The following is a 13,473-nucleotide window of genomic DNA, read 5'->3' as shown; positions in this document are numbered from 1 at the left end:
TAGTTTATATACTCTTTATTAATATGTGTCATTTTATTATCTAACTTGACGCAGCTTACTGCACAATAGAAATAAAGGCGGCTGAATATGTTAGTAATATTTTGTGCTAAAGCCATAAAAGTCATAAACTGAAAACATTTTCTTTGTTTCATCAATTATTTTATATCACCTTTTTTCTATTGTTGAAACTAAGGTGTAAAAGTTTTATTCCTATACTTTTTGATAATAGATTTAAAATAAGTAATTTCAACTTCTTCTGTAATGCAAATATTTCTGTTTTCAAATCTTAATTTCGATTTCATAAGAAACGCAAATAAAAAGGAGTTATAACGCGGGGAATTTTATTTATTTAGGATAAATTAGTCTTTTCAAGTTATTCTTAGCTTCAAAATTTTGAATTTTTTTTAAAGCTTTAATTAGACTTATTATTTAAAATTATTCCTGTATTTCTGCATTGAAGCCATTTATTTAAAATACATCCTTAGACATATCAGTGTGTATTTATATAGTCTCAGAATGGGGTACCTAAGATTGAAATTGGACCCCATAATTTATTCTCTTCCGAACTAGATTTAAAAACTTTCAAATAGTAAAAAATATCTTTAAAAATTCCTTTACGTCTCAAGGATTTAAATAATAGAATATATGTTACATTTTGTTCTTAAAGAGTATTTTTTTAACAAATACAAATTAAAGTTTAAATTTTATCCTTCTATTTAGAAATCTTCCTTATTTCCAAATGATTCTTTTTTTTATAACAACAATGCTATATAATTTTTTCTACTTGTTAATACTTTTATCTTGTGTAATATCTATTTGTTAGTGTCACGACAATTTCGAAAAAGAATTCCGATCTAGTACTTTGATATGAAAAAAATATTCTTTTCTCATGCCTTTTTCTGAAAGTTTGAATAACTTTATAATACATAACGCATTGTATTATTGTAAAAATCAAAGCTGTATTCAATATTGTTAAGGACTGTTATTGATAGATTCGCCATGAAATTTCACATTTTGTACTTTTTATAAAAATAAAAGTTATTTCGATGCAAAAGGGAAACGCTCAATAAAATGTTATGCTACTTGATGGAATTGGAAGAAAGGCAATTATGAATGCTCTTGAAGAAAGTATTTATTTATTTTATTTTTATGAATCCAATTTTCATGCATGGAATTTTATTGTAATGTTTCTGCAGTTCAATTCTGTTTAAAAAGTTTCCAATATATCATACATATTTTAAAATTAGAACATTCTATAGTTATTTAATTCGCGTAAGATGTGTAAGAAATAAAAAAAGTTAATTCTTAAAGAACTTTTTTATCTTTAGAATAAGAAAACATTCCTTCTCAATAATTCTACATAAAAATGCAATCTTGAAGAGTTTTATAATATATTTATTCGTACCTTCACAGCGAATAAAAAAGATAAAAGTAAATAAGCACATAAAAGATGGTAATGACTTTGTTCTCAGCTTCTAGGAGAAAAATTTATTTTTATGCGTTCGCTCTGCAATCGTGCGTCCATTTTCATTGCTCTTATAATTTTATGATGTGCTTTGTTGTTATTTAAATGATTTAGTTCAAAACGTGACAGCTTGACAAAAACAGCTTCAAGTCATTCACTGAAGATGTAAGCTGAATAAAAAAAGCGTCACTCAAAAATACCCAATATCTTTTTTTTTTTTTTACCTTTTTAGATAGTCAATTCCATTGTTTATATTTTCAATATTGCTTAAACGTGCATACAACAAATGCAAATATTTTTATATAGGGCTGAAATTGTTAAAAAAAGATTTTATATTATTTTATTCTGGAAGAGTAATCTTAAGACTGCATACATTTTTTATATAGGTCTGAACTTGAGAAAAGGAATATTATTTTATTCTGAGTGAATAAGCTTAAACTTTTATAGCTATATTTAAATAAAAGGAAATATATGAGTGTTAGTATGCAAGGAATATCTTTGAGACTCATTCAATATCATAATATGCATTAAGAAGATCAGATTATACATAAGTTATGATTTAGCGCAGAAACTATTGCCTCGCGCCAGAAGAATACGAAGCTATTTTAAAACTGTAAAGAGTTTTTTTTTTCAGATAAATTTTGTAGATTTTAAACCTTTAGAGAGAGAATTCTTTTCACTGTCTTCAGTTTTCATTTAATATCTGATAACACAAATGAAGGTAGTCGAAGTTTTTTTTTTAATTAGAAATTTGCCACAGAGAGAACTTTTTTAGTTAACTAAAATTAAAACTTTTCTGCTATTATCTTTTTACGCTATTACTATTAATTCATTATTTCTTGAAGAGCTATTTTGATGTAAATAGACCAAACTGGGATAACTTTCAAACTGGACCTTATTATTCTCATAATATAAGAAAGCAGAAATTTCTTAAGGTGATCCATTTGAATGAAAATTAGCCGATATTAAGAAAAAATTTTATACGGACCTTAATTTTTTTGTTCTTGCTTTTATACATGTTTTATAATTAAAATCAAATTTTAAAGACGAGAAAGCTAAAACAAGATGTAACCAACAGCGTAACGAACAAATTAGTTGTCAAAGATTTTTTTTTAACATGATGGATTTATATGAAATCGCATTAATATCCATGCAGTAAATTCTTCAAAATATTATAATAATTCCTTTTAAAGGAAATAAATTAGCTTAGCAACTAACTTTAATAATAAAATCCATATACTATTGTAATAATATGTTTTAAATTATAGATCTAATTTATGATAATATTTCAATTTTTAAAGTATACTTACATCGGACATTTATAAATTAATTAAAAATGAATTTACAACGGAAGTGTTTTAGCAGCTTTCATGCTGGAATATTACTACTGCAGGAAAAATAATTTTACAATTCATATTGCAAAATATGTAGAAATGTTTTGGTATCATGTTATCGGTAAGGGGAAATGGAGATTCATTTATGAAGCTCAACAAAATAGGCATACCTTTGCTTCTTCTTGCAGTTATTTTTGAGTTTTCAATTTTAAAAATTAAGAAAGTTTTCACTAATATAGTAAGTTAACTGAAATATCCGACGTTGCTTCTGAAGAAAATTCATTTAATATCCTTAAAGTAAAACCTGCGTTTATAAAACATCATAATATGCAAAATCTTTCCATCGGATGAAACTTTTGTTAATATCAGAATAAGTATAGAGCAAAATAATAATTTATGGGCTAATAAGAAAATCTGCTTTTAAAAAAATAACACTCTCTTAAGAATGTTGTTTCAGAACAAATGGAGAATCAAAACATATTAACTTCTTCGGAAATTAATAAAAACAAATTAATTTATTAATTGTCACGAAAATTGTCAATAAAACCTGTCTTGCGTTTCGTAATATTTGTAAATCAAATTTACAAAATACCTGTTAAATAATTTCGATTTAATATTCAATTATACAGAGCGCTGAAGTTTTCTCATTCTTGAATAAAGATAAATACTCGTCAGAATACCAAACTATTTTTAAATTCAGAGTTGGGGACTTGCCTTCAGTGGCATATTTTCAACTTGGCAAACTAGGTAATTGTCAAAGACCGTTAGGAAAAGTAGGGACCGCAAATAGGTCGATTAAGAAATTTTATTTTCCTAGTTATTAAATATATAAGTTAGTAAAATATACAGATATTATGAACAAAAATTATTGAGTTAATATTAATATTTCATCAAGTATAATTGGTCAGTTTCTTATTATGTCCACATAGTTATTAGAATATTTATAAAAAGCAACTATTTGCTTTGATAGTATTGTATGAAAGCAAGAATATCAGGCAGTCAGGAATATCGAAATATATAAATGAAAGAAAATACATATTTAAAAACTTAATAAATTAAAAATATTAACCTAAAATAAATCATTAACATGTTAGAAATATGCCAAAATTTGAAACGAAACTGGCCATCTTATTAAAACAGGTGCATTATAACATGCACTGCATAGGGTCGTAAAATACCTTAATTCACCATTGCCTGCCTTACCGATAGAATCAGAGTTATTGTCGTTCAGTTTTTACTTTCAGTTCAACCCTAAAGACTCATTCATCATCGTCTTTGAATTTCTGCAGCGCGTGCACGCACGCACACACACACACACACACACATATATATATATTGCATTTCACTTTATGTAGATATTTCGTAGTATTTCTGAGCAAAATTGGAAGAAAATTGGTGAATAATTTTGAATGCACACCTTTTTTCTTCATTGATTCTGAAAGAAACACGACAAGCAATCTGAATAGTTAGATTTCTATAGCGAAAAAATTATTTATGCGGTTCACTTTTTATTACGTTACTTTTAAGCTTCTCCGTCAGCAGAAAAGATGGACTTCATCATCCAAGGACAAATGGCTGAAGGCAAAATGAACAAATGTAATAGAATGTTTTTAATTAATAAAATATGAAATATTTTTAATTAATTGTCACGAAAACTTTAATAAAAATCTTCGTTATACTTAATAATACTTATGGACAAAATTCAAAAAAAATTTATTCGGTAGTTTAGATTTCCGTAGCGTACCAAATATTTGGAATTTCAGTTTTATTTAAAGTTTAAACTAAGATTTATTTCGAAATTCAGCCGTCTAATTTATTTACGGATCATTCGCTCATACAATATAAACAATCATATGCTCTAAAATGAGTTGGGTACAAGAATAAGAGAGAAACTTGTTATAGAAAAATAGATATTTTGAAATCAACATTGTAAAATAATATTAAAATCATATTAATTGAGATTTTCATTCAAGAAATGAATCTCAAAGAACATTGACAAATAATAGATTTTTTTTTTCTGATTATTGTTATCTAATAATTATTTGTAAATATAATATTTTGCTAGACTTATAATAAGTTCTTGATATTCTTCAATAGATTATTTCTATGCCAAAATTCTTTTAAAAACTTATACAATTTTTTTAAAAACAGTTCTTACAATTTTTCATAAAAATATACTTCATTATAAAAAAATAGACAACTATTAATTTTAAATAAATAAATATTATATTTTATAAATTTAATTATTTATTTTATTGAGAAGAATGAAGTTGCATTTCTTTGAGAATTTTTAAATGTCGGTTTTATATTTAAAACTACTGTAATAAATAGCTAGGGAATATATATTTTAAAAACTCCAAATGTTCCTCGAATATCTGGAAAAGTTTTCCTATAAGCGAGCCTGTAAACGCAGAGTTGAAGTAGTAAACAATGTAATTTATAAAACAAGCATTTTATACAGTGTTATCAATAATAATATATGACCTTCAGATTCCTTGTTGTGTTTCTTTCAGATTCAGTGAAGAGAAGAAGTATGCGTTCAAAATTATTCACTGATCTTTTTGTCTTATATAGTGGTTTTAAATTTTTTAAAAAAAATCTGTAATAATGGCTTAAATGGGTGAAATTCTATTTATAAATCATCATATGATTTTTTTTTTCAGATAAACATATTACAAACGTAGTAATCACAAGTTGACTAGCACACGGATAAATCTGAATGACCGGACCGCTGCTGGAGCATTGGCGGGAACAGAGATCAAGTCCTAAAGGCCATCTTCGGCCACGGTACAATATTTCCCGTGAAAAGTACGTTCCGTCATTGATTAAGGGATATCCGACCCAAAACCCTTTTGTACACACTGGTGTTGGTGCTGAGAAACAATCACCATAGGGAAGTGTCTCATTCTTACATTTGAGGAGCCTCCGATGGGAGATTGCAAACTTTGTAAAGGATGACTTTTCTAATCACTGTTAAGTCGCTGTCTCTAAATTTACTTTGAAAAACGCTATTCTTCCTCATTTCCCTTGCGCTGTTAATAGCAATCAATGTAATACAATTTAATCATTTCTGATACCGGGAACACACAGTAAGTGAAATGAAACAGGCACCATAAATTAGACAGTGTATGGAGAGGCAGGTTATTTGTTGAGAGCGAAAATTACAATAAATTTAGTCTTTGTTGGTTTTTAAACTATGCTTCTTTACTTTCATTTAATTACCCTAAGAATCTACAATTTAATAATGAAAAAAAAAAAACTTTACGCAGCTTAAATATGAAACAGGTATACAAATATCTCTCTATAATTTTTTTCTTAGTTAATAGTATTGTTTGCTTAAGCAAAATACATTTTTTTAAAAATTAAAAATAAAAGAAATTTTTTTTTCTTGTTCATTTTTTTTTTCAATCCAAAAGAATCTCATTTTATCAATTTCGATACAATAGCTGTGGTAGTATTGCCGTAAAAGGTGCAGAAACATCACTATTATAATTAAACTATGACTTTGCGTAGTACAAAATATAAGAATTTTACATTTTTTTGTCAAATATTCTTCTTTTGGGCATATTTTCTCTATTGCGAATACAAACAATGGAAATATGCTAAAAAAATCGTGAAATTTTCTTAGTGACTGAGCTGTATTTTCAATCATTCATGTATATGAACAAAATGATTTTAAGATAGCAGCACACTCACAAAACAAATTCTTAACCAATAGCACCAGACGAAGAAATTAGTATTGTTCGAAAGACTCAATTGATGTTTTTCGTATTCTATTCCACAATGCTATAAAAATAATTCAGAATTATTTCACAATTACCGATAAATTTTCTGAAATACAATACCAAAGCTTTTGTATTCAAAAACGAGAATAAAGAATACAAAAGGCAGATAGCTTTCAGTTTGCTTAACTTTTATTATTTCTGATGGTGGCATATCAAATCGCATCATCGTAAATACACATTTTCAATAGCAGTGATTGTTCAAATATAAAAAAAATTTATAGCACGTCTTAAATAGTGCGTGGACTTTAAATAAATACAATTTTCAGCATAGTTTGTTTTCATATTTAGCTATTGAAAAGTTCTTATCCTAGCTTTGAATAGAAGACAAAGATACATTGAGTGTTGCTAATTATTATCGGTAAATTAAGAATAAAATTGTAACATTAAATATTATTCAAATTGAATGTTGAATGAATAGTTTTAATTCAAATGAAATCCTACTAGAGACTTAACTATCATTCAAAAGGATATAAACTTTGATATTATTTAAGTGTTTAAAATAATGTTACTGTATATTATGACTTTGAAGTAATAACGATAATAAAACTCGGCATAAAACTTGAATTCTTTCTTAATAAATTAATATCTTTTTTTTTAATTCAAAATCTAACAGTTTTCAAAGATATAGTTGAATATAATCTCTCTCCACAAATAGCTTACTGAGTTATTACTATAAGGACGTATTGAGGGTATTAAGATAATTTCGGTTGCGAAATATTGTTCAGTTAAAATAAGATCTTCAACGTAAACATTGTCTATAAATGTTTCAAAATAGTATTGCTATTCCTGGAGACGGTTTCGATAATTTGTTGTTGAAACGCATTATAGTTTTGAAAAAACGACTCCATTCTATCCGATTGTTTTATGTATAGTAGTAGTTTTAACCATGAAAGGGAGTTGAATATAAAAATTATTATCACTATTGAAATGGATGGGTTTTTACGTATAATCACATTTACTTTCTGCATGTTTTCTTTTAAATGAAAAGTTCATAAATCATTTATAATGAATAGCGCATCATTTAATGGTATTACACATGGACGTCTGCAAATATGGTTTACACACCTGCAGTTAGATAGACATATGAAGAAATAATTTCCAAAATATTTTTAAATTTATCTCAGATAAAAGATAAAAAAAATTATAAATAGCAATTGCTTAATCTATTGCCATTTCTATTCTATTTCGATTATATTTTTTAGTAAGTTAATGATAGCAAATAACTTATATTTTTTATGTATAAAGGCATGATTTAATTTATAAAGTTCAATGGCCTTACTAGGTATCGTTATTTGCTATCATATGAAGGTTATGAAGGTTTTTACTTCGGCAACTATTAGGTGAATATCTGCTTTTAGAATGTGGGAATTATGGTTTAGATTCACGTACGTTTTCTAAGCGATTATTCATTTTACTTTTTTGTATATTAAATACAAAGTTCTCTCACAAATATTTTACAATATTAGCTGAAGTATAAAGAAAAACTATCAAGTAATTACAACAGTGATAATCCTAGTTGATGCAAGAGTCTGCGTACCAGAATTTAGTCGAAAAAATATTTGGCAAATTTCCTATTCTTAAGATTTTTATGATCCTCATTAAAATTACTTTTCCCATTTTCATTCTCCGTGCCGGCTGCATCACTAGACACTAAATGCCATCCTGGCTTTCCACGGTGCAACAACTTTGTCGCACAGTGGACACAAACTGTAACTTTACGAGCCTTTGTTCCGCGGACACAATGGGCGAACATGATCGTGAATTTGAGTTTTTTTACCTGGACAGGACAAAAAAAAGGAAAGAAAAGTATCAGGTCCTCTTTTTCCTGAGTCACCGAACGCTTTCGATTTAAGACAAGAAAAAAATACAGTAAAAGGATGCAGGTGATATAAAGCAGAATGTAGTTCGGACATAATACATTGAAGTTCCACGTGTCTTATAGAATCAAAACAATTTATGCTGCTCAGCCATTGTTATGCAAAGATTATTATACTGTAGAAAGTATTTAGGGTTTCATTGAAATATGAAAATGTATTTATTTGCATACTTTGTTTCCATGCAGCGAAATTTACTCTTCTTCTCTTCTCAGTTAAGAACTGATATTTGAGTATTGAAACATGAGTCAATAATAGAGAATCACACCATAACATGATTGTAATTTTTTTCTCTATATCCAAATGCTTAATAAAAGAAACACTCTCTTATGCACCGTTGTAGATTCAGAAGGTATCTTCAACATTTTAGAAATAACGTCGATAAAGTATATTGTATTACCTACTGTATTTATTGTCACGTCAAGTAATGATAATTTGGCAAAAACAGGGGAAAGGGGATCTTAAAAGCTCATGTGTTGTTTCTAATCTCAATAATCCACGATTTAGTTAGATTAAATTCTTGAGATCAAATATTCATAGTAATGAAGAAAGAACAGCTTTTGCTGTTACACGAAATTTGATGCATCACATAATTAGAGAATTAACAAGTTGATTCAGAAAAAGACGCTTTTGCGATGGTATTTCAAAGGAATGGAGTTCATATTTTTTTATTTCACGAAACATAGGCTTTGAATATATTCTTAAATTCCTCTTGAAGTACTCAAGCAGACAACTGATACATATTTGTTCGAACGATTTGGAAAAATTATTGTTAGATATAAAAGCTATTGATTTAAATGAAACCAGCAGGAATGGTCTCCACAAAACTTTCTCGCTTATTTTCTAATAAATGCACTTATGTATTATTAGCCTTATGCAGTTGAATACCAATAATTATGAAATTACAGAGCGAACTTTGGCTATTAATTGGTGGTACGTGGTTAATATGCAAGTACCAGAAAACCGACTGTGTATTTCGAATGTCTTTTTTCTGACTGAATAAGACCAAATTTGACCCAGTATTACAATTGTAATCACAAAATCACGTACCAAATGCTATAAATGTAAGTCAATGCATTTCTGATTCATCGCATTTACTAGCATTTGAAAACATAGTATGACAAATGGTCAATGTGAGGATGGATTTAATTCCAAATTTGATACGTATCTACATTTTAGATGTTAAATCTGTGTACCTAATTTTATATATATAATTTTTGTTTCTGTAGTTATTAGTTTATATCCTGAAAGCAAAACAGACAGATTTCTTCTTAATGGATTTCGTTCAAAATTTTAGAGGAATCTACAATTTTTGTGTTAGGTGTTTAAGTTAAATTTTGCGTCATCAAATTTAATTTGTCTAATTTAAAGCGTTTTGATATTATCATATTCATAGAGAGATAGACAAACATAACATAAAAATGTATTTTCCGGAGGTCTAAAGCAAAGAGATTTTTCAAAATCTCGAGTTCGAGTTTTTTTTTACTATAACAATACTCTTTGAATGCATCGTATACGAGAAAGAAAAACTCACGTAATCTCATATTAATATAGAGAATTTTAGCATTTTAAATTATATTTTAAGAGTTTTATTCAGTTCAACAAGTATGAAATTTAATAAATAATAAACAGTTTTTACTGTGACCTTTGCAATGTAATAACATGAATTTTATTCTGTTTTGAAGAAATCAAATAAGCAGAGGGGAAATTTTAGGCAATCATTTGCGAAAATTGAAATTTTCTTATGTCTAAAAGTACTTAAAAGTGCCAAAAAAGGAAGTAAATGAGGCTTTTCTTTATCAATCAACAAACAAAAAAACCGTAATCATCCTTGGATATTATTATTTATCGTCAGTGAAATTGAGCTTTCAAAAAAGTCTGCTTTTCCAGAAACAAACTTGTTTTGCAGTTTTACGTATTGATATTGTAAAAAGAAAAAGTTAAAAATTTGAAGAATGTTTCTTACTTGTTACTGACATATGCATTGACCAGCAGAAAGATGACGTAAGGGACCTTGCTGGCGATAGCGAGGTAACTAGAGAAGATGGCTTGAAGCTTCGTCTTGTCTTCAGCTGCGGGATCGAAAGGAACACTGACGTTCCGGAATCTGTACATCCAATACTGAGAAAAAGATTTCCCAAATATCAGAGTGAAAGAGAACAATCCTATTTTCCACTTTTACTATATTATAAACATAATCAATTTAAAACAAATGAAGTAGAAAACATTTAATTAAAGTTAAAATTATGTAAAATATAATTTGTCTTTTCCTTTAACTATAGCATTTACTTTATGGGAAGTATAGCTATTGTACCTTTAGAATTTTTGTTTGTACATTGATACAACTGTTACATCAGTAAAGAATTTTTTTATCCTAGCCTTTGAATAAAACTTTCTTCACTATGATTGTTTGACTAATCGCATGTCTTTGTCAGTCAACTAATGAGTAAAACGTAGAATAATTGCTGATGGGGAAAGATAGTACTAATTTGATAGTACTAATTTTCACTTGAAAGAAAAGTATTTTTCTCTTTCTTCGTTAAGTCCTCATATAAGATTTCCCTTAATCTAAAAATAAATATTATCAGCATCTTTATTTATTTCTATTAACAACTGTAGTTTCAAGGTCAATCATCAAAAGGTTATAATTAGGTTTGTAAAATAATTGCTTGCACATGAATAGAAGATTTTAATTATATAGAATCTGTTTAGTCAAAAATATTTAGTTATTTATTAAATTAAATAATTTAAACAGAATAGTAGTGTAATTACTTACGTCATTTGCTTGAATGAAAAAATTCCAAGGTAAAAGAGATGTTATTCCAAAGAGATACATGGTTATTCTCACTATGTGATATCTGAAAGAGGAATGGAAATTTATATTAGTTCATTTCGTAATACTTATCATGCATAAATAATATCCCATTCTCCATCAAAAGATAATTAATATAAACCAGTCAAACAATAAATATTTCTTGATTGACATATAAAGCAAATCAATTCGTTTCGAACAGCGAGTAAATAGAATTTAATAAGTTGTTTTTCCAAAATTCAAAAAGAAGTCAATATATGAAAATTGTAATACTAAAATGTTTTTCACTACCGCAAATTCAGAAAACATTGTATTTTCTTGCACGATGGTTTCATGAAAGTAATTCTTGTGGTTTGTTTTTCATAATTCTCGAGACCAATAGTGAAATAATTCAGAGGTGGATTGTGGCATTTTGTAGCTCTAGGCATTGTATATTATGAGATCCCTCTTTTTGATAGATCTATCTTCACATTTTAACACATTTTTTTACCTAATTAATATGCAAATTACTTATATTTACTTAATTCTTTATTTTATTTTATTTGTAAAATGTATGTATTTTATATATTTATTATGTCTCATCAATGAGTGGCATCCGTTTTGTACCCAATATTATTTAACCGGATGATACTGTGTATTAAGTACAGTGTTAAGTGAATAGAATGAAAGAGACTGATAAAGTTCTGGTATTATTCTTATAATTTATAATTCAAAAAATTCCTATTTTTGAAATTTATAATTTATATTTTTTACAAAGAAATTTTTTTGAAAAATAGGGCCATAGCATTTTTTGATGAATCTGTTTACGGCTCCCCATTAGTCAAGAAGTCCTAGGCAATTGATTAGTCTGACTAATTGAAAATCTTCCACTACATAGATTTGCGAATTTTGAGAATCAAATGTAAGTGATATCTAACATCGATAAATAAATGCTGTGAAGAACTACTAAATTATAAGCATTAAAATTTTACAAATGAATAGTCAGAATCTAACCATTTTGTTATTATTCAAATGTAAGAAAATGGAGAGAAAAAACCCCCACTTTTTTAAAATTTTAAACAGTAAAATTGACGGAAAACAAAAAAAAAATATTTGCATAATAAAAATGAAATTTAACAGATCAAACTTGTTTAAATAATTTTTGAAACGTTTTAAGAATTCTTCTGAATAAATTATAGAAAAGTTATCTGATTTTTTAAAGTCAAAATAAAGAGGCAATACACTGCTTAGAATTTTGATTTACGACGAACGAATGATCATTATGAAGAATAGCAAAAAAAATGACAGGGAAATGTCAAATAAATTATATGAAATTTTTTCGCACATTCAAGAGCTCATAATTTCTTTTAAAATACCTCTTTTGATCAGTTATTTGTACATGCGATATATCCTTATTAAAGGCTACAACGGGATATATCTCGTTTTATAAATCGATTACTTCGCCTTTTTAATGGACGTATATTATTTAGCTGACCCAGTTGAGTAAAACAGATTACAGAAACTGGGTGCATTTACTGGAGGAGCTATATAAGTCTAAGCAGGGAGGATAGCTGGAATATGAGAATGAAAAAAGACGATATATCTTTTCTTTTTCTTATAGCAAATATTATTACTTTTGTATTTTATAAAAAATTTAAAAATAATTATGAATTATCATGAACATAAATGTTTCTTTCTAATATTCATAAATATTTCATGAAATCAAAAAACAATTAAATACATAATTTATGTTCGTAATAATAATCTTTTATTTCATATTATTCAATCTGAGCACGTATCATGTTTGTTATGTTATATGTTTATTAACCTGACTATATATATTTGCTAACTTGAGAACATTTTGCAAATTATGATTTGTTTACAATTTTTTTTACACTTTATAGCCCTTCACTTTAAATATAAAATAAGTAATTGCTAATTTTTATCTAATAATATAAAAAAATTTTATTCATATCTTAAGCAATAAATCTGATGGAAACGCGAATATTCTATTTCATAGCAAATTATCTTTTTTATCGCCTTGTACATATATCGAATTCTAAAATGTGAAAGTAATATACTGTGCGAAATGGTTTAAATCACAATTTTATCTATCTTTAATGAAAAATGTACCTATTTCAAAAACTGCACAACCGTGTTATACCTTAGTGAAACATTTCTAAAGTAATCGTCAGCTAATGGAGGCATTGTGTTTAGGTCTCGG

At 27.2% G+C, this 13,473-nt stretch overlaps 1 protein-coding gene across 3 annotated transcripts in view; it reads right to left on the bottom strand.

The window, feature by feature from the left end:
- Positions 1-13,473, bottom strand: part of LOC129974902 (equilibrative nucleoside transporter 1-like) — a 96,426-nt gene that overhangs the window by 22,348 nt on the left and 60,605 nt on the right. For all 3 annotated transcript variants that reach the window (XM_056087686.1, XM_056087688.1, XM_056087687.1), the window contains exons 3-4: positions 11,235-11,316; positions 10,425-10,579 (exon numbers count right to left, since the gene is read on the bottom strand). In XM_056087686.1, coding sequence (XP_055943661.1) covers positions 10,425-10,579; positions 11,235-11,316 — 237 coding nt within the window. The remainder of the gene's footprint in view (positions 1-10,424; positions 10,580-11,234; positions 11,317-13,473) is intronic.

This window comes from Argiope bruennichi, chromosome 7 (assembly GCF_947563725.1).
Source record: "Argiope bruennichi chromosome 7, qqArgBrue1.1, whole genome shotgun sequence".
Classification (NCBI taxonomy): domain Eukaryota; kingdom Metazoa; phylum Arthropoda; class Arachnida; order Araneae; family Araneidae; genus Argiope; species Argiope bruennichi.
This window is presented reverse-complemented; position numbering and strand designations above follow the sequence as displayed.